This window comes from Gallus gallus, chromosome 19 (genome assembly GCF_016699485.2).
Source record: "Gallus gallus isolate bGalGal1 chromosome 19, bGalGal1.mat.broiler.GRCg7b, whole genome shotgun sequence".
Classification (NCBI taxonomy): Eukaryota; Metazoa; Chordata; class Aves; order Galliformes; family Phasianidae; genus Gallus; species Gallus gallus.
This window is the reverse complement of record NC_052550.1, coordinates 6,901,786-6,923,986: the sequence shown is the minus strand read 5'-3', so window position 1 is coordinate 6,923,986 and position 22,201 is coordinate 6,901,786. Positions and strand designations below refer to the sequence as shown.

At 42.5% G+C, this 22,201-nt stretch overlaps 1 protein-coding gene across 5 annotated transcripts in view; it reads right to left on the bottom strand.

Annotated features, from left to right (window-relative positions):
• Positions 1–8,909: 8,909 nt before the first annotated feature.
• The window catches only part of SPECC1 (sperm antigen with calponin homology and coiled-coil domains 1), an 83,444-nt gene continuing 70,152 nt past the window's right edge, over positions 8,910–22,201 (bottom strand). For 4 of the 5 annotated variants that reach the window (XM_015295829.4, XM_415840.8, XM_015295830.4 and 1 more), the window contains 3 exons: positions 15,182–15,298; positions 14,824–14,883; positions 13,539–14,035 (listed from right to left, as the gene is read on the bottom strand). In XM_015295829.4, the coding sequence (XP_015151315.1) occupies positions 13,946–14,035; positions 14,824–14,883; positions 15,182–15,298 (267 nt within the window). In that variant the 3' untranslated portion in view covers positions 13,539–13,945. Of the gene's footprint in view, positions 11,573–13,538; positions 14,036–14,823; positions 14,884–15,181; positions 15,299–22,201 lie in introns of those variants that run through there. The other variant, XM_046902630.1, reaches the window with a different exon arrangement.

Genomic DNA, 22,201 nt, shown 5'->3' with positions numbered 1-22,201 from the left:
GCTGACTGTTACTCACTCGTCTGGAGAGGCTGAGTGTGGGGCTACAGGGTGCGGAACACACAAAAACATGAGGCAATCGCCGAAGCAGAGGGGCTGTCTGCAGCAGTGGGCTCCAACACAGCGCCTATCCAATAACACCTTTCCACTGCACCGTTGTATGCTGTGTTTGCAGCCAAAACGCAGCCAGAGCTCGGGCTGAGCAAACTGAATTGCTGGGGTCGTTATCTCTGTCCTTCCTGCTGGCTGAGCACTGCTGGATGCCACAAAACTGCGCTGATGTTCAACCTCAGGTCCGACCATAGCAAACAGAAAGGAAAAGAAACTGCAGTTGCTTTTTTAAAACAAACTTTGAAAGAAAAGCCCGTGGGAGGGAAAGCTTTCTGCGGATCCGAAGCTGAAGCAGAAGAAAAACACATGGGAAAAATACTATATAAATGCTTATTTTGTGGAGTGAGTAGAAATAGTGCCATGTGCTTCAGGTCCTCCCTGGCCCTGCCTGGGTCCTGAACCTGCCTGCACTGGTTTGGTTTATTTATTATTTGGGGATAAGTGGAGCTCCGCTCGTGGGGAGGCTGTTATAATCGTGTAAACAAAGGTTAACAGTCATGGAAAAGCACTTTTTACCCCAAAGCAATGGATCTACATCAGGGTTTTTACACGCTGTTTTCCTAGCTCTAAAACATGTGCCAACAGAAGCCTGTTGCTGCTTCACAGCACTTCAGCGCAATGGGAAGGGACTTCTTTGCATTTCATTAGAGAAGAATCTGCCGTGGTGACCATGGAAGCATTTTTTACAGGCTGATCCCATGGAAATTTTGGTTTATCAAGTCAGATGTGAACAGAGCAGCGATCCATCATAGACTGTGATGAATGGGCTGTTCTGGATAAGGCAGTCTGCAAGGCAGGTAGCAAGGCACTGTGAACATTGTGGATTTTGCATTATGCTGAGATTCATGGCCCTGCAATGCACAGAAGCCTCTGCCAAGGCCCGGTGGTTTCTTTTGGCATTAACTGATGCAGTTGAACTCACTCCGAACACAACTTTGCTGCAAGGTGGCCAAAGAGAAACGTGTTGAGCTCTGCTGTACAAATGCAGTTAAACCTGCAGGCAGGAGAGCAGGATGAGCCCCTTCCCAGCCGGAGACACGCAGCTCCCAGCCCCTGCCCTCTGGCCGCCTTCTTTGAACCCTGTTTTAAGAAGTATAGCACCACACAACCTACCATCAAACACCACCGGAGCGTGCTGGCCTTGTAAAGCAACCAGCCGAGCAGCTGTGAAACTCATTCCTGTGGCTGTGAGGATGATGATCCTTAGACGAAAATGTGTGCAGCGTGCGTTTGTTTACAGGAGTCCGTAAGTGATCCTTATGGGTTCCTTCCAACTCAGGATACTCTGTGATTTCATGCAGTCACACAGGTAAAGGCAGCCCACAGGCTACAGAATCCATTCAAGAGCTGGAGCAGAGTAAGAACAGAGCACTGTTTGGTGCAAAGATGTCACCGAGTGACAAGTAAATCATCACCACCATTACTTTCCTGGATTTATTCGACTCCAGGGACTTGCTGCTCAGTGCTCCCATAGGAAGCGACACCAGCGGTGAGCTGCTTCTTTCAAATGCCAGCACGACTCGGGCTCCTTTGTTCAGAGGGAAGCAGCTTTAAACACGTGCCGAGTGCGATACAGTGGGAGACAAACCCAGCACCCTGCTGGGCTACGACTTGGCAGAGGCTTGCAGCTTGTACGTGCCGTTCCTCTGTCGCTGTGCTCCCAGGGGAGCAGAGCTGCCATGCTGGAGGCAGCTTCCTGCGGCCGCTGTGAACTTCTGTGCAAGGCTCAGGCTGAGGGCTGCCCTAGTCATCTCTGTTTTGACACCTTTGGGGCTCTCAGCCTGGTCAGAGCCCTGCCATGTGGCTTAGTGGGGCCTCGGGCCTGTAGGCAGCGAGCCAGATTGGCCAAGGTGCTGCTGATGGCTGCACTGCCACACCTGCTGCCTGAGCAGTCCCTGGATGACAGCCCACAGCTCCTTGTCCCTTGCTGAGCATGCAAGTTTGATGACCACGGAGGCCCAGAGGTTCTCTCTCCCTCCAGCCTTCAGCACAGATCTCCAAACATGCACACACCTCCCGGGGAGAGACATTTCTAACCTCTTTGAACTGCTTGCATTGGCCAGGGGGAATGACCAGTGACAGATCCGTGGAGATGCACTATTTAGGGACGTGGTCTGGTGGGCAAAATTGGTCTTAGGCAGATGGTTGGACTGGATCATCCTAGAGGTCTTTTTGAACCTTAATGATTCTGTGGGGCTGTGTATGACTGCCTCGTATGAGCCATCAGCCCAGCAGAACTGGCACAGCTTTCTGAATTGAGGCCCCACTGCTTCTTAAGTCTCCACTGGCACTTCTGAACTGCTCTGCAGGACAAGACACAACTTGCTCTGATCTTGGCTCCGAGGAAGGATTCCCAAGGCATAATATAACCTGCAAACCACACGGCTGGTACAAAAGTCCTCTTCAAAGTGGTGCTTCCACTGACAGTCTGAGCTGCATGCTGCCTGCACGAGCTGGGTGAAGGAAACACCGTTTTTGAGGGCAATACGGTGTGCAGGAGGTGAAGTGTCACTCTGCCCAAATATTCATTGCCTGCATCTCTGTGCTGAGCATTAGCACATCAAAGATCCAGATGAGCTCTGAAGTTATGGAGGTGCATGCTGCAAGGTGAGGTTTTCCCTCTATTGTTGTGGGCGTTTTTCCGGAAGAGAAGGGAAAGTAAAGCAGAGAGCAAAACTCCAGAGAAAACTATTTCTATGCTGGAGACCTCAGTAAGTCGGCAAAGTGCTTGGGAAATAAAACAAAAAATTACGGCAAGATCGTAAACTGCAGATCAACAAACCTGGGTTTTCCAAGATCTGGGGTCACTGCCAGGTAATAAACGTAAATTATTCTGGAATGTAAAACCAGTGCCTAAATTACCTGCATCCTGCAACAATGCAGGTGTGTGAGCTCTCTATAAATGGTGAGTTATATCTTACACCTTTCATTAGAAAACAAAAAAAAAGTCACCACAAGACTGAAAAATAAAAATAAACTATTAAGTGCAGAGAAGTTAAAAAGGAAGGACTTTGGCTGAGCAGAGGGCCAGGCAGTGAGGACAGCATTTTGAAGAATTTTTTAATTTATGATTTTACTTACTAAGCACCTCATATGATGCAAAGCCAAGCACCCTTTCCAGCAGTACTTCTAAGTGAAAGCTGCAGTTTTTCCACAAGTGCATGAAGCCACATGGGGCTCGCAGGGTGCGGGTTGCCTCACTTGTGCTGAGGGATCAGCAACTTCCCCAGAGAAATCCATAGCAAGTGTCGTTTTGTTTCCAGGCCAACATCAGCAGTGGAAAGCCCAGGGTGAAAGAGGACAGGCAGCGATGCCGTCTGCAATTCAAACAACCCGAGATTGCCTCATTCACAGCCAGCACTTCCTGGGTAAAGCCTTCACAGCTTCTTGCCCCTAACAACACAGCCTTGCTAAATGTCTGCTCCAGGAGTGTAACTCAGAAGTTTGCTCTCTATCAATTCTTTACAGTAATGATATGGAGAAGTGATTCTGCTCCTTGCCAAACTCTGACAGGGCACAGAAATTCGCTCTTACACCAGAGATCAAAGCTGTTCAGCTTTATGCAAAAACAGGACATTTGAGTTCCAACTGAACGGACTGAGGAGGCTTGAGTTAATGCAACACAGCCATCCTGAATATAGAAGCCCATCATGTTCCAAATCCCATGGGACCTTGGAGCCATCTTTAACCTCCAATTCCCATTCTCCTTTCACAGGCAGACCCATGCAGCCTCTAATGGGTTAAAGGGTGCCCTAGCTGTGACAAAGTGAAACCTGCAGGATACACACAAAAAATCAGGTCAAGCAATGAGGAGGAAGTACCACAGCCGTCCTCGTTGAAACAGTCTCGCTGTTTCAACACAGCAAACACCAAATTCGTGCTCAAAACCTGTTTGATTCCAAGTATCTTTACTACAGCCCTTGTTGTGCTCCTCCATTACAAAAAAAATTCTTGGAATGTGCCCAGCACGGGAGGGTCCTGCCCTTGGAGGGATGGTGACACACTGAATGCCACCTTCCTTTGGAGACTGGGCACTGGTATGCAGAAACCTCACTTCCTCTGGATCCTGTTTGTCTATTTGCAAAAGCACTACATAAACCTGCTGCTAAACACCTTCGGAACACAGTAACTGAATGTCTGTCCCTGCATGACTTTTCAGACCCTCTTTTAATTGCTCAGAAAGCACTGTCTTAATCCCAGGTGAAGGGGAGAACCTGGAACGTGGACCGGTGTGTTATTTATTACTGGTATTATGAGTCCCCTTGCAAAGCTTCAAAATGAACTCTTCCATCCCTGAATGGCTCTCCAGGGTCTCAGCAACTACTCTCAAGGGCTAAGCTATGCATATGATATTATTGCTGTGCTGTTCAGACACACTGGGTTGTGGGAACCAAACACCAGTAGCTGCATTACAAATAGGAATAGTCTGTGCACACTGCTTTCACTGTAACTGCCCTCCAGGGAAGGAAACTGTAAGCAGAAATTCAGATCTTTGCAGGTTCCTTCAAAGGGGGCTGGGCAGCAGTGTCCCTAAGGAGAGCCATCCCCAGGAGATCTTTTCTGCTGGATTCCACTCCCTGCAGCTCATATCAGCAATTGTCCTTTTCCAGTCACAGTGGCTTCACAGCAGCTTCCTCTGTGCTGGGCTGTTTGCTACAGAGCAGTTTTGGAAAAACACTTACTCTCATTTTAATTCTCCAGTCTTGTTAGTTTCTCTTTAACCAGCTTAAACTCATGATGTGCAGGTAAGGATAAAACCTCGGTCATTGCCATGAACTTAAGAAGGGACAGAAGTTCATATTCTAGATATGCAAATAATGTTTACCCACAGTGGCATTTTACAGCTTTCATTTTCTTCCTGCTATGCTCAATAAAAAACACTGATTGCCCCCATAATCCTAATGCCATCTTTTCGGAGTGACATTTACTTCAGAGTCCCGCTACACACAGTTTGTGCCAGTACTATTTCAGCATCAAATAACGCAAAACTTCACCTGTGAGAATTCAGCCACCTGGTTCTGACCCTTGCAGACTCTCCATCTGGAAGACTTGCTTCTCGTACCATTAGTATTGCTTACATTTCACTGCCATCTATTATGGTCCATGACTCTCAAGCCCATTCAGCTCCTTAACTAATGCTCACTTGCACTGATCTCCTGTTCAAGCATCACTATATCTGTTGTACCCTAAAAAGAGGACATACAGAGTAATTATTTTATACCCACTGGTGGCTGGGCAGCCCAAGACAATGCAGCATGACACTTGCCTGGCTCTGGAAGCTGTTCACTGTGTGATTCAATAAGAAACTGCTTCTTCTACACTGCATTTCACTTTTTTTTTTCCCTTTCTTCTGAGCTGCTCTTCACGAGTTGTAAGAGAACTAGGATCTGAGGTCCTGTCCATTTAGTTAGCAGAAGCCTGGGAATATTGGGCAAAATTAGCATTATTAATGACTAAGGGGAGACATGAAAGGGTTGGCCCAGAGGTGGGGGTGACTGAAGAACATAATAAGCTTTTCCTGAAACCAAGAGTTTCCTTTTCATCACATCTTGGGGAACCACAAGCAAGTTCCCATAGGTTCAAACCATGTTTGTGATTAGCACACCTGCCTCAGTTCCCAGGGAGGGTCTGTGACCATTTTGGGAATGCAAACTAAGACTCTCAGGGCTCATGCTGGGCTTTAAGCTTTACTGCACCGACTGTGCTTTCTTCAGCTTCAAATATAGATCAGGTCGTGGCACTATGCTTTTCTCTGCCTCTGTCAGGGCTCCAGCTGGATATGAACCTCCAAGTGCTGGAATCTATGTTTGGAGCAGGTCTGTGAGCTCTCAGAGAGGTTCATGACAGGGGCACTGTGCTGATACAAACAAATAAAAACCTCTCCATCTCAGATAGCGATGTGCACCAGGGGGTGCACCAGTCAGGAAAGGAATTTTTCTTTCCAGTCCAATCTATGCTCTCTAAGCATTAGTAGACACTTGGCAGTGAAACCAAGCTTAGCAGCAAAGCAGCCTTAAATCTTCCCATTTCACTCATCTACAACCAGCCACAAACAATCCTGGGAGAACACTGGCCTGAACTCTCATTTCCAGTCTCTTGCTGAACCACTTGCAAGCATATCAGCGTGGATTACTCACAGACATTTTCCACAGAGAATCCAGCTTTTTCCAACAAATAAATCAAAGCAACTGGAGTATACTGTGGAAATAGCTGAGGCAGCAGAGCCCACAAGCATCTCACAGCTTCCTTCAGTAACACAAATACCAAGTGTGGCAGCAGGGACAGCACCAATTGATCCTACGTAGGATCTATTTTCTGAAAGATAACAAGGGAATTTGAAGACATTAATACTTGCAAATAATACATGGCTGAATATAGTAAATTCTGATAAAAAAGAACCATCTTACAGCCTGTAGAACCTGCTGGAAAGACTATTGATTTTTGCAGGATTCTCAGCTTATACTTACCATGGCAAAGGCATTGCCATCAGTGTAGTCGACGTATTGAAGTCAAGTGGCAGAGCAGTGTCTCCATTAATACCTTTTTATGAGTGCTTGCTTGGCTTAAGCTTTGAGACAATCTGTGATAGCGTGACTTTGTGCTTTGTAGCAATTACAGTTCAAGCAAGGAATATGGTGACAGATTTTAAAGAGCCAGCAAATAGACATAGTTTGCCTGATCACTTGTTCAAAAACAAAGCAAACGAACTAAAGTAGCTGCAATAACATGTATCTTGCTAGCCATTTGTATCTCCGTACTGTACAAAGAATGGATCAACTCTGACAACTCCCTACCAGGGAGTTCATGCTGTTTTATAGACAGGGAATGGAACTGAGGCTTTGGTAGGTGCAATTTTTGCTCACCAGTATGTGAGGCAGACAAACAGGATTTCACATCCCCGAGGTGAAACATCACAAAATCAGTCTGACCTGATTATTAATTAGTCATATTACACTACTGCATATTGACTCCAGATTGTGGTTAGAGGCTAAATAAACTTCTAGCAAAAACAGTCACTGCCCTAAAGAATTAATGGCTGAAAAACGAGGACAGACAAAAGGATAAAATAGATTGATGATGGACTGGAACTGTACATAGACAGACATGAACAGCTTTATTCCAAGATCATCCAATTGATGAATGCAGAGTCCTGCTCTTTGTGCATAACACATTCCTGATGATGGTGAGATCTCCAGAAGGTAATACAGGGCTGGTTCCGAGAAGTTCTTTGCAGAAGACCACAGAGATACAAATACTGAGTCTAGTGCTTTCTAAGTGAGCTATTGCAAGATTTCTAAATAAAGTGGCAGCCTGAAAAAATTAGGAACTCTACTTTGCCATTTCACATGGTCATGCTATGTCCAGGAGGCAAAGCTGTCTGAATCAGAGAAATCATCGAAACAACACTGCTTTCCCTGTGACATTGCCACAAGGAGGGGCCAACCCTGTATTGAACATTCATGGCTGAAACATGATATTTAGGTGGAGAAAGGCAAAGTAGTTTGGATTATGCAAATGAGAACCTTTCTCACAAGCTTTCATTTATGCTGGACACAAATGTACCTGAGAGGCTGGAAGAGATTTAAATTTTCAGTCACTTCTTTCCTCATTTTCTTTGCTGAATCAATTTCCATTTTTCTAGTATCATCATCATGAGATTAAGTCCAGCTTCTTTGAGAAGTATTCTGGAATCTGAAAGTACTGGATATAGTTTTCTGTTTCTCAAACGAATGTGAATAACAAACATTCTGAGGCATTCTCAGACATGTTTGTAACAAACCAAATTCCAGCATCCTTGTTAGTAGTTTGAATATTGTCCTGGAACACAGCATCCATGGTGCTGACCTCCTCAGCAGATCTCCACAGCCCTCTTTGTTTGTGCAGGCTGGAAAAAGGAATTCTATCCAGGGAGAATGTCTAGAATTCAGGAAGCTCTTCTTTACACCGTGGAATGTTTATAATAAATGTCACCATGAGCATCACTGCTTGGTGTTCTGGTTCTGACAGGAAACCATTAATTTGGCACTCTTTTCCATAACTCAGCCCTACCTGCAATTCCAACACAAACTTTATTTTCCCCCACAATGCCACTCATCGGATGGTGATGTTTGATCTACAAGATGTGGCTTCCTTTCCAAAGATCAGCATCTTCTGGTCCTCTCTGTTGTGGGAAAAAGAACAGTGATAGGTCTGGCCACTGACATGCCAGTAGGACTTCAGTTTCTCATGTTTGTATTGCTTGCTTCATGGATCAGCAGAGGAATGCATCTTTCTAGCACTATGCACATACTGTGCTACTCCTCAGCATCGTGTGTAACATCACCAGGCGGAGTGCTCTTTGCAAGCTGTAACACATTTTGCCACCTTACTGGTGACTTACTTATACTTTATACTTATTCCAGTCATGAGTCCTTGGTTTTCAATTTTTGACTGCTTCTTCCTAAATCCTCTAAGTCATTTAAGCTCTCCTGATGCAGAAACATACTGGCATCTCCTGTGTTCCTTCCTTTCCTTTGCATTAGGATGGTTTCTTACTGTGTCTTCAGTACAGTCTGATTCAGAATCTGACGCTCCTTTAACCCCAAGACAATCTTCTGAAAGGCATCCAAATGCATCTACTTAAAAAATGGAAATTGATGTATTTATGAAATGAAGATTCTGATCAAATTTTCTCTGCTACCAGTGTAGAAGAAATAATGAACCATGAGGATGTTTTAAAACCTCTCCTGGGAGTCCTGCTTCCCAGCAGTCTGCAGATGAATCAGATTTGTATGTAGATATTTGAAATATTACAAAAAACATCAGAAACAGAAAAAGATTTATTAGAAATATTACTTTTTTTTTTTTTTGCATCATACATTTCAATAATGTTAATCTTTAAATATTAGCATGTCCGAATCTGGCAATGCCTAGTATATACATTCTAATGTGCTCTTTGTATAAATTAGATCACGATGTAACATCTGTATCCAATAGAGAAAGCTAGAAGTACTTGACTGTTAGAGATGATTATGCCACATGACAAACTCAAGTCTGGACCAATAATCAATAAAAACATTGTGTCCAGCACCACCCAATGGAACTTGGCACACGTGCAAGTCAAAAATGTAGAGACCATCAGTTGTGAAAAACATTAATTGTAGTTTAGTTATAAACTTGTTCCTACACAGCATTTGTGAGTGAGTCTAAATGGCACTGGAGTTGATAAAAAACAACAGAATCTAGCATAGTAGAAGTTATTGCTGGGTTTAAAAACATGTCTTAATGCTCAGTGCCCTGAGTCTTCTTAGGCAAAAGCCCTCTTCTGACAGGAAAATGCATAATCTCATCCTATACGGACTCTGCATGTAATCAGATACACAAGGTGCAGCTTTGCAAACAGCTGGTCCCATCAGATACTTCCGAATGGAAGCCCTGATACCAAAAGCAGAGAAAGATGAGGGAGGTGCAAACAACCTACAGCCAGATGAGCCAACACGCTCTTATTGTCGTTGCCAAGGAAGTGAGAGTCAAGTCAGTGAAGCCAAAAGCTGGACTTTGAAGAGCTCCGGGTCAGGAATCAAATAGGGCAGAACCAGTCCTTCTGCCAGCATGCACCTATTTGGTTTGAACAGAAGACTCACAAATACTGGTTGCACACACAGAACAAGAAAAATCACACAGAAAGCCTGGAAAAAAGAAAAAAAAAAAAAAAAAAGAAACCTGCCAAAACTCAAGAAGCAGGATGTGTCTCACTGAATGGAAAGTGGAGAACCTGCTTAGGTCAAAAATGAGTCTGCTTAGCGTGGCTGCCTTACTGCAGCACGAGAAAAACAGTGAATCTTTGGCTCTTGGACATTCCCATGAATATCACAGTCACAGGAAGGAAAACCTGGCAAATGCAGTGAGCTCTGGGTTCTCTTCCTTCTTCATCTGCTGAGGGCCATCCCAGGCTGCACTCTTAGGAGAAATGTCACTCAAGATGGCAGTCAGTCAGGACTCTCAAGCCGAAATCCTACAGACATCCACATCCTTTGCTGTCCATACAGGCACAGGTATTTATTTTCCATCTTGTTCCCTCTCCTCACATACTGGACTTTCACTCCAGGCAGTTTCATTGCGTACTTTCAGGAACAGCTCGTCAGCCCTTCTAGAAAACCTTCTCAGAGAGCTGACTCTGGACTCTCTTCTCAACTCCTCTGTACCTTCCCAAATCAGGATATACTCTGTACCTTCTACAAATCACTGCAAATTCTGGAAGTCAGATCACTTTCCACACGTTTAATTCCCTTTCCTCTAGCAGCTGTAGTGAAACAGTCACACAACACAATATCCCTCCTTGGAACTCCACTGAAATCCCCATCCTAAACATTTTTCTCACATGCTCAACCAAAATCAGCCTTATGGTTTCTTGGAGTCTGACAGACTACCCAAGGACACAAATAAAAGCAGTTACGTTTTAGAGCTACTGTACATTTAAGGAGCACATGATAAACCAATTCCATCCGCCCACATCAGAGAAAAAATCTATTGCTCCTAAGAGGCGAAGCCAGAGAGGATTTAGGTAGTTTAGGCAAGCTGTTGCTGATACCATCCATATCACATCATCATCGTGTGTTCCAATTTAGCAATCTTCAGAGACTATTCCCATACACTGTAGCTTATCTTAATAAGTCCTGTAACATTAATGGCAGCTAGAACTTTAATTTTTCAATTCCAATTTGAGATGCCTTAAAAGAACTCACAGACGCTTTCTATTTTCTGAACACCACGCTGCTCTGCAGCAGCTTATACAGGACAAACTTAAATTTATATTCAGACTTTTAGGCAGCCTCAAAAAGCAATGGGCTTTTCTAAAAATCTAGGTCTGCAGATCTAACAGTGAAACGTTCCAAAGGGAAAAAAATACACAACAATGCAGCAGCTGAAATGAACCTATAAACCCAATTCTTCGTCTCAGAAAATGACCTGGAAGGGTATCTCAATCTCCAATTGTCAGCATTTCAAAGTGAGTGTTTTGCAGGTTTGAAGGCTGGAAAGTAACATAGAACAAATGGTAAAACTGATGATATCTTGTTCTCCACAACTCCTTGTTCCAACTCCCAGGTAAGGGAAGGTGTTTTTATGAATATACTGTTAGAACTGTGTAGAATTAGAGTTTGGACTATGCTGCTGGGGGAGGCATGAGTAAATAAGCTGCAAAGAGACAGAAACAGTGCTTTGTAAAACTGATTTCAAAATTGAAAGCCATCAGATCAAGCAGCAGAATGCTTTGTAAAGCTAGTAAGTCTGGGGTAAACAGATTAGAATAAGTGTCAAAACAGTGCTTGAAGCAAATGAAACTGATATATTAGATAACATATGTATGTAGCTTACATCTGGACAGCCACACGGAACACATGCACTTCCAGCGATCAGAGGGTTAAGATGATCTTTCTTTTCTGGATCACGTGGAGCCCTCTGACTTTGAAATGTTTTCCAGACTCTGGGAATGAAAACAGTTTTTGTCATCTCTCCAAGTGCCTGATCCAAAGCCCACTGAGGAATATGGAATTTTCTGTGTTGACTTCACTATGCTTTGAACTACAGCCTGTTGGTGAGTTGGGATCTCTGTCAATAGATACCTCAAGGGAAAAAAGCCTGCTGCATCCACAAGGCAAAGGAGTTGTGCAGCGTGGCTCCCTTCCTAAACAAAATCTGCTTAGCAACTATTTTTCTCTTCCATCTTATCACAAAACAGGAAACTTATATTTGAGAACATTTAGAGCAATGCATTCCCTGCTCTCTACGGATGTCAAAGTATGCTGAAAGTCACTGCAGACTTAATTTAATCTAGAAAGCACTCTCTTGCAAGGAACTCTGCCCAAGCATTTACAATCACTTTCTCACAGTATAGCATGACACCACAGAGTGCAAGGGCACAGCATGTGTGTGCCACTTTTTATCACGTGGACACTCAAAAGATTGGAATTAGAATTTCCTGAGGGTGATGGATTAGACTAAGTGTCAAACTGGAACTCAGAGCAAGTGCTGCTTTCCTCCTCTTGTGAAACAAGCGTATTTTGTATTCTTCCAGCTTCCTTTCTGTTCAAGGCACTCACTGACTGTGGCTGCTGTCATCTATCACCTAAATCTTGATTTTGCTGTGAGAAACCAAAGTCTGAAATAGCTTGTTTGCTAATTAAATAATATAAAAAAGAAAAAGACAAATAAACAAACCCAATGAAGTACTATGGGGAAGCCAGAGGCTTAGATCAGGCACCTGCAGAGCCCCAGAAAAATCATATTTCTTCTGTGAAATCATCTATTTCCATTTCATGAGCTCTTTTCAAGTGCTAAGAGCAGCAAGCATACACTATTAACTTTTGTAAGAGAAAAATGATCCCTAGCTGCCTATGATTAACATTCATGAAGCATCAGGTCCGGGTCACAGGGTTAAATACGCTAACTAAAACAACTCCTTTCTTCTAGCAGCATAATCTAAAGCAGCTAGCAGCCTTCTGTGAGATCCTGTACAGCATATTCTCTAAGACCTGCTCCTAGAACAAATTAAGCAGCCTTTAATTGAGTTTGATCCTTTTACCACTGGAGACAACATAAGATTTAACTTCATGGGGTGAAATAAGAGAAACAGTAAATTAAACAGCATACTTTGGACATCTTACTAACAGTATTACTGAGCTGAAAGGCTATTCTCTGGCGCCTTAAAGATATCCAAGAAACCAAGAGGGGAACACAGTAGTATACTGCAATTCGCAGAGTGAAACTGCAACTTCTATTGTTACCAATACATTACTGTGTTCCTTTACAGGGTAATGTAACTTCTAAGCATCTAACAGTGCCCTGTGGACTACATTTCATCTCAAAGGGCATAAGCTGCCTCAAGATTATGCTTCTACACAGAATTTATTTATTTGTGCTGATTATAAAAGATCTATGCAGAAAAGAGAAGTTCCTCTACTCAGTTCACAAAAACATGAACTACTGAGATGTCAACATACAGCTTAGAGAGTCACCACCTGATCACAGGCACCTCGTAAACTAAAGCTAGTAACTTGCATTTGCAATATTCCTATGCTAACAGTGTCTGTACAGACAGCTGTGAAACAAGGCTCCCTCTTCCTTTAACAGTCAAGCTATAGCAATGAAACTGTTGTAATAAAGTTGTTTTTCTCTGAGATGACATCTGATCTGAAATGGAGTCCCAGCAAGTAACAGTATCTTCTAGAGTTCTTTCACCAGCTGGTGGTGGAACAGAGCATGGTTTCCAAGTTACAAATGATGGTGTTGTTATCCTACTGGATAAGCTATGGCAAACAAACAAACAAACAAACAAACAAAACTAGCAGACTGACTGGGTCAGATGTGTGAGAATAACTCAGGTTAAAGTTCTACACACATGCATTTGTCATGGCATCTCATCAAATACACAAAGGGAAGAAAACAAAACATATTTGGGATGAGTTAAATATATTTGGGCAAGAAGAGCATTTTTGTGAGATTTTGTATTAGAATTAATCTCCCAGCTTCCCTTGAGTACCAGCATAGTCCACACTAATTTGATATTCATTTTGTGGCAGGTCTCCTGTTGGTAGAGATTGGTTTGTGGTAAACATTGTTTAGCGCAAGGAATCCTCTTCAGAAACAAAACTGCAGATGAATTTGGTTTGAATAGATGGACAACGGTTATTTATTTGGTTTTATCCCAGATGTAATCAAAACTATGGAAGAGCTTTCTTTCAAACTAAGAGCATAGGTTGGTTGTGGAAGAGGAGCAAGGGGATTTTTAAAGTGATCGAGTGCATCTGTGGCATTCTTTGTTCTCTTCCCCACTTGTGTCCACCTCTTGCTCTGCATCTCAGGTCTCAAAGTACTTGTAAATCTGGGCGACGTACTGCATCACACTCTGCCAGTCTGGCCGGTCTGTGTACATCATCTCACTGAGTTCCTGCATAGGACATATTGTCAAAATTTAGTCATGCACCTCCACTGGGAGCATCCCTGGGTCCTCTGAGTAGCTGTTGTTACTGAACACTACTGCTTCCATTCCAGTGCATGTTAAAGCCACATAACTGTATAAAAGTCCACGGGAACAATCTACTGGCTGACTGCAATTGTACAACTCCAGCCAAAGAACAAACTATTTAAACACTGTGCATCCTGAAAAGGTCTCTTCCATCTGCAGTCAAAGATTAATTCTCTATGTAATTTCATTTTATTTAAATTACTGCTTCTTTGCATGTCCTTGGTTCTGTAATTTAGCTTATGAACCCATAATATTTCCTCCTTCATATTAATCTTACCTTTCTTGCCATCATATTGTTGATTTAAGCAAAGGCTTTTTAAACAGTTTAGCAAGAAAATTATCCTTCTGTTTCTTAAAACTCTAAAACAAAAGGAAAGAAAATGATCTAGCAGGCAGATATAGGTCTCTGCCCATGAAAACAGGAATCATCTTCTAGAATAAGCTTCTGAGAGGAAGACATAATCAATACTCTCAATTTTAATACCAGATGACCTCCAGAAGTTACTTTAAATTGTATTAAATCAACGACACTACAGATTTGGGCTGCTGGGACTTCTCAAAACAACGTGAACTTTCAGAGATGGTGGTGCAGCCTTCCCTAGCACACTATGAGCATTTTCAGTGCAAGCTGGCTGACCAGCCACATGACAACAAAGGCTTTGGAGTGATGTAGGCAGCAATTCTTCCCTTGCTAAAAGTAGATTACTCACCAAGCTGGGTTTGATGCCCACACTTTCGGCAGCTTGAAATGCTAACAGCAGATTTCTCTTCTGTAAAAATAAAACAAAGGTTCAAAAGGATTATCAAAGTACGATTATGGAATTCTACTTTGTGTCTGGGACAAACAGTAAGCTTAAATAGGCAGGTACACCCGAAAACTGAAAAACACCAGGTTTGGTATTTTCACAAAGCAGCTAGATCAGGTCCCAGTTAAAAAAAGCTACAGTCTATCTGCCGAGTTCTTAAATGACACTTGCCTCTTACTGTTGCTCCCACCTTTTTTTTCTGTATGAATTAATACCAAGATCATTCAGCAGATTGTTTAGGATTAAGTACAACAAAACTTACTTTATCCTGGCTGTTGAGCTCTTGGTAAGGAATATGTGCAGGCAAATACGTGTGCAGCAGAGCGCAGAAGGCCAGCCCATCACTCCAGCTGCTGCTGAAGTTGGTAATATCAATATTCTGTAAGAGCAAACAAACCATTTCTTAACAGTGCCACATTACAAATAAAAATAAAATCTACAAACAACTGTTTCTATGCTTGAATAAGGAGGCTGGACCAGGTGACCTCTAGATGTCCTTTCAACCTCAAGCATTCTGTGAGTCTGCGTACTTGACCTCATGTTACCTTCACACAGATACATGCTTTAATGAGAATGTGTAATCAACAGGATTCAGTTCCTTATCAAAAGCCATATCAGACTGGTAATATATAACCTAGTTCTCAAGCCCTAAAGAAAGAATGTGCTTATTTGTATGAGAGAGAGGCTCCAAATTGGCAACACCAGCAGCTGAGTGGGCAGCTTTCCAGGAGCTGGGCAGATGCGCCTAATTTGCAGAGTTGTTTGCATGAAGGCACGTCTGCATTCTTATATTCTCTGTCAATGCAGCAGCTTTCATTTGCACGTCACAGAGAACTGAACAAAAGGCGGATAAAGAACAGGAAATCAGAGATACAGGATTTGTTCATCTATCCAAATTCACAAAATGAGCCCTAAGTAGAGTTGAGGATAGAACAGATTTTCTGATGCTCACTATCCTACTTCTATAGCTGCTGACAAATGAAGGTGGCAGAGTCCCTGGTAACAAGGATAAGGTCCTGACAGAACAGAAATAAACAAATACTTAAACATTATTGACACACACTTCCTAACATGATGACAATCCTGAGTTTGCTCGCTCAAGTAAGCAATTGCAGAAACAGAAACAGATGTTTTAAAATCAGCCATCTTTAAGAACACCTTTAAAATAAAGATATTATGACCGGGGACACAGAGTGCACTCAGGGTGCTTCACAGGGATCCTCTTGTCAGCAGAGCTACAGTTAAACATGTACTTGTGGCCCTAGCTGCTTCTGTGAACAAAGTGACCTTTCTAACTTTCTCGTATGCACTGATGGAGCAATACCAGCGTGCCCAGGAATCCTCATGGCTAGGCTTTACTGCTGTAGTTCCAACTACAAGCTAAAAATATAATAGGGATAGTGGTTAGAAAAGTTCCAAAAAACGTTCCACTTCAAAGCATGGAAGGCTCCAGGATACAACAGTACTGCACCGTCTCTCACACCATGGCAGGTGCTCAGCTACCCTGAAACCCCCTTTTAGCCAGATCTTCAGTGCACTGAATGTCAGCTCTCAGTCTCTGCTACTAAACTTTATTTATTTAGCTATTTTCCATCTTCTTTCAAGATTCCCTCAAAAACAAAGCTTTAACTGCATTTCTCACACAAAACCTCACGCAGGAGCACTAAAACCCAGCTGGGAAGTATTTCAGCATGTGCTTTTCACTTATGCCTCATTGATTAGTTGTCCAACCTGGACTTTGTCCAGTCAGGATTTCAGATTAGAAATAAATGTCTACAATAAAATATGACTCAAACTAAAAGAGTACAGAATATTTCAGGTTAAAATACTCTGGCAGTAATAAATCTACAAACCTAATAAACCGAGCAAGCAGGTTATCATCAGCAGTTATCACCTGCACTGCACTAGCCACCAGACTGCATTTTGGGTTAACACATCTGTCAATGGAGATAAAAGAGACATTGTAGTTGAATACCATTGCAAGAAAAAAATATTTTACTCTGAGAACTATCCTGGCTTTGCCTAAGCCATAAAGTTGCAACAGGAAGTGAAGTTTCTGATAGAAAAAGTACATATTATTTATCAATCTGCAGTTAGTGGGAAAGGATTGACCTCTAAACTACCAAAGTATTAAATTTACCAAGGCTGGTACATTTTATCAGCAAACAGCCTAACACCAAGATAGGCCACAAAAGTATGACATGAGAATCTTTACATGCCCAGTGGAGTGGCAAAACAGGAGCACAGAAAGACGTGAGTGTAAAGTTTGCTGGGGCAGTGTTAGAGAAGTGCTAATAGCAAAAGGGTAATCCAAACAAAGCTATTTCCAGGGTAGCAGCCAGGTTTCTTGTCAGAGAAAACACTCCACTCACTTCAAAAGAAAGCTCATACATGCAGTGGGAACAATACAAGACGGATCTAGAAGCACACTGGGAGCTTGACTGTCTGAAAGTACTCAGCATGGTTCATTTCTATGTATATTAATGTACCTGACTGACATAAGGCAAAGCAATAAATAAATAATTAAATACAAACAGGTCCAGGCAATATTATTCAAAGATCATATGTATTATCTATAGCATTAGTGACATGCCAAGTCCAAAAGGCACCGAACACCTGCAAGTCATTAACCTCAACCCCCCACTCCAGGACCAGGACCTTCGCTTGCAGATAACAGAGCGCTGCGAGAGCCACCTAAGGACCCACAGGGAAATCTGTGTGATCTCTTCTCACTAAAAACAATCCCTTGTTTGTCTGAGGAAAAAACAACCACCCCATCAGATTTCACCAGATCTTTGAGTCTTCAGCAAAAAGCAACAATGACATCACATGCACCTCATTACAGCCTCAGTACGTTAAATACTGACCCAAGATATTCCCACCATGCAGATCCTGTGCCTGCAGTAATCGCTCTCTGAGTCATTATTTTCACTGTAAGACCCAGAATTATGAATTATAAACACAAATCGGCTTGAAGCGAAACTGGAATTCTGCAGAAGGAAGCCTGCAATAAATACATCCTTAGCATCTCTCTTCCCGCCCACCCCCAGCAAACAAGTTGCCCTCCTGCCTCTCAGAACAGCACACTGGGAAAGTGACAGAGTGGCTAATCACTGAATTTCAGTCTAAAGAGGATAGAAACTTCAATACTGAAGACAGAACTAGTTAAACGTATTGAATAAGCCAAAGGGAAATGCCGTGTTCTTAGGAGCAGCTCCTTCTTCATCAGCTCAGCTTTCTGGAATTCTTCCTCCCTGTCAATATCCAAAGACCTACATCATGTTCACAAACCAGAATTCTTAATGTTTGGTGCTTTTAAGTCATTATATATATCTGTCTGGACAAAATCCTCCCTTCCATGGGCTACATCTCGGCAAATCTGGATGCTGACCTTTCCAATACAAAATCTGGTCGAGGTACCTTGAAAGACAACTCCTAAGGACCATCTCCACTCATCCATCTTGAACAACAGCTGTGTGAAACCACAAATCTAGTTTGGATTCGTTTCGCCCTAACTGGTGGCGGACACATTAGTGGGCTTCAGCCAAAGTGGTTCTACCAAAGGAAGCACAAACTCCAAGCCCTGATTAGGTGAGTGCTAAACATGACCTAAGCAGTAATACAAGAAGGGCTTCTTTTAGCATGACCTAATTCGAGCAAACAGAATTCTCCAGTTCAGCTGAAATGCTCCAAATCAATGAAACACCTGGGCAGTTCACTGGAAACATGAGTGAATTGGAAGTATGGTCAGGTCCAGTTAACATGGATGGAAGGCACAAATGCCTAAAATTAAAGACTGCCTGGATTCTTCTGTAATTAGAGGGTGCACCCAGATGGCTTGGACAATTGCACACAACTATTTTAAATGGGTGGCTGCAAATCCAAAGTGATTTACCTATCACATTTAAAATGCCAATCTATTACCAGGGAACTTCTTGAATTCTCTTACAAATCTTTTACTCATAAATGGAAAATACAAAATAATGCCTTTTGATTAAAAAAAATAATAATCAATAGAGAATAACTTGTGGAACAGCAATACTATTTATTGTATGGCGATTAATTTGCTAGCCATGACTGGAAGGGAAAGCAAATGACCTTCTGTCCTCCAGACTACATTAATATCCCCAGTTCGAATGGTTTGGGTAGCTGCAGGCTCAATGAGGATTGTTTTAACCACTTTGAAAGTCACTGTTTCCATCCCCCCTGTCTGTATTTCTAACACTTCTGTGAGACACCTCAGTAAGTCGTGCACCTTATTGCTGATTATGTGTATGAAACAATGTAAGGAAGTGGTGTCAGCTCTTTAAGGGCTATCTCATCCAGTATGCTTGAAAACGAGTTTGTGACTTTTCATTTTCCCCAGGAGCACCCAGCTCTCTTACACCAGATGACTGGAATAGTCACAGGGAGCAGGGATGATTAAAAAGCAAAAAAAATAACAGGCTTATCGTCATGCACTAACCACAGATTTTTTTTTAGTTCCCAATAACTGCAAGTCTCTCTAAAAATAGATTTCTAAGAGATAGCAGAAAGTCAGGCATGTTTCATGTTCCTCATTACCTTTCCAGATTGGATCAAACTGGCAAGAATAGGTAACACAGTGCTCTCTAAAGCTCTGCACAATCTAATCTGACAGAAGTTGTCTTAGAGATAGCATTCAGAGTAGATTGTAAAGGCATTATAAAATAATCTGTGTATTCTTCAAGCTCAGCTCTTCCTTCATGAAGTATTGAGGAGGTTTGTGACCTCTGCGAGGCTCTCTCTGTCATTCTAGTTGCAAGAGATGTGCTGCTGCTGTAACTGAAGTTGTCGTAAGAATAAAAGTGAAAGTGGCACCAAATGGGAGATACTTACAGTAATATGTGATAACTGTGTAACCACCCACTTCCTTGGCTCGCAAGGTGAAATACAGCTGCAACTGACATGGATATCATCACTGTAATTGTAAATACAAATAACCACCTTAATGAGCCAAGAAGCATCTGTTCATGCCCACTGGCTGTATTGCTCCCAGCACTGTCTGAACTAGTAAACATTTCACTGAAATTTGTTTTTAGGTTTCCTTTTCATTGTAATATATTAAGATCAACTTTATAGAAAGAAAGTAAATTCTGGTAAATCAGGAAAAAGCTTGAGACATGTTGCTGGCACAGTGCACATAACACACAGTGCATGTGAACTTTTCCCAGCAAATAACACTAGCTGCTTTGAATACCAATTACCCTATGAAAACATTCTCATTACTAAGGTCACCTACTTCAAAGAACTCTCTAGGGGCTTGTAAAGTAACAGGAGTTTGTACATATTCCTCACTGTGGGACTTAACTATCTCTTTGTACCCCAGCTTTGGGAGAGGAAGGCAGAGAGGTGTTTAGCTGTGTCTGGAGAGGCAGGGGTGGATTACACAGCAAGGCCAGGAACGAATTAGTTGTTCTCATGCACCTCTTCTCTGCTCTTCAGTATAAATTATATTTCTTATGCTCACCTGCTGAAAGCCAACTCCTTTCCTGCTACAAAGCTAACACTTGCATCACTTTTCTCACATCTCGTATAAAGGACATCACACAGCTGCAAGCTGCAGAGATGAAACAGGCTGGGCTGCGTTCCTTCATTGCCAAGGCTGCAAGAGCGAAGATGCTGCAGCACAGCTCCAACAGCCACACAGACATTCTGGGGAGGAAGGGAGGGAGCAAGGGAGGTACACACTGCCCTCTGTGTCCAAGGCAGCAGCTTAGCTACTTCCTGCCGACAGCGTGGCACAGAATTGCTAACGAGCACAGTGACCGCTCCCACAGTTAATGCTAATTATGTGTATGGACAGTTCAGCCATTAGCCACATCCTGCAGTTCCTGGGCAGAAGGGTAGGCTGCAGACTATGGTAGGCTCAGGGAAAAGGATGGAAACAAGGTAGGAAGAGGTCTCAGCAGCACAAAATATTGATGGAAGAAGCAACAGGGCTCAGCTCTCCCACTTAAATCCACTGTTTGGAGTTGTTCCAGCTGGTGACCAATCAATTCAGTGTTTTCACTGATTGTCTCTGCATCCAGGCAACACAAGGAAAATGTCTTGGACTTTGGGATGGATAGAATGTAAATGTAAATGCTATTTTTAAAATTACTCAGCAGGATAGAAAATTACGCCTGAGAGTGCTGTGTGGGCATTTATTTTATCCTTCCAATCAAAAGACTTTTATTTGCTTTCAGGATAAAGCCTGTAAAAGGAGAAAAAAAAAAGGTAGAACTCACCTCAAGTTGGTTGTCTACATTGGAGAAGCACATTTAGGAATTGGCATCACTGCAAAGGGGGCTTGCAGTTGAGTAATGAAATGGACTATTCCCAACATGTGAAGATTTGGGTGCTACATGTGTTTTCCAGATCCAGCCCTGCCGTCAGCTGGGCCATAAAGAGAAACTGCTTATACCCAGTCAGCTATCTAAGTGCTTTTATGTAGAATAAGAAAAGAATTATTCTGGCAAAGAATCAGGAATATCTTGTAAATTTAAACTCATTTTCTGTTATTAAAACCCCTCAATATTGCCCTGTTATCAGTGCACCTTTCCAGATGTGACCGAAACTCATCATTATCCACTGAGATGATAAGATGATCTGTATTTTAACAGCCTGGGAAATCAAGGCAATATTATGCAAGACGGCCACGATCACAAGGTGGCCCAAAACAGACTCAGGAGCAAAACTCCTATCACCCTATTGTCAATTTTCACTTAAACATCGGGTAGCCCCTCCTATCTCAATGGCTGTTCCCAAGATTCCCTTCCATTATTGCATAGATAGGAAAAGTCTCTCTGAAGTCAACATCCTTTTCACAGAACTAAAATATTTTCTGCAATAATTAAAGAAACTCAGGCAGAAATTTTAACCAATTCTCAGAAATACACTAAGTACACAACTTCCTGTGAAACCCCACTGCACATATGTTCCACTTCTAAATGTCAAAATGTGTTAAGCACTGTGGGCGCAGTGCTATTACAAACACGTGCACCCTCTCATACCAGAACAGATATGCTACTGTATGCTACTTTAGAACAAATGCCACTGTACACTAGAGAAGAACTCTGATGCATTAATGGCATTGGTAAATACTAAGACAAATAGCTTTTTCTGTTTACTCAGCAGTCTCTGCTCATATGCTTCTAACCCAAAGCACACAGCTTGGTGCGGCAGAAGGGAAATCATCCCATTTCTCCCCAGAAGAAGTAGGAATTAATAGAGGACTTCCTCCAGGAATACTGTTTGGAATTAATAGGTAGTTGTCATTTAA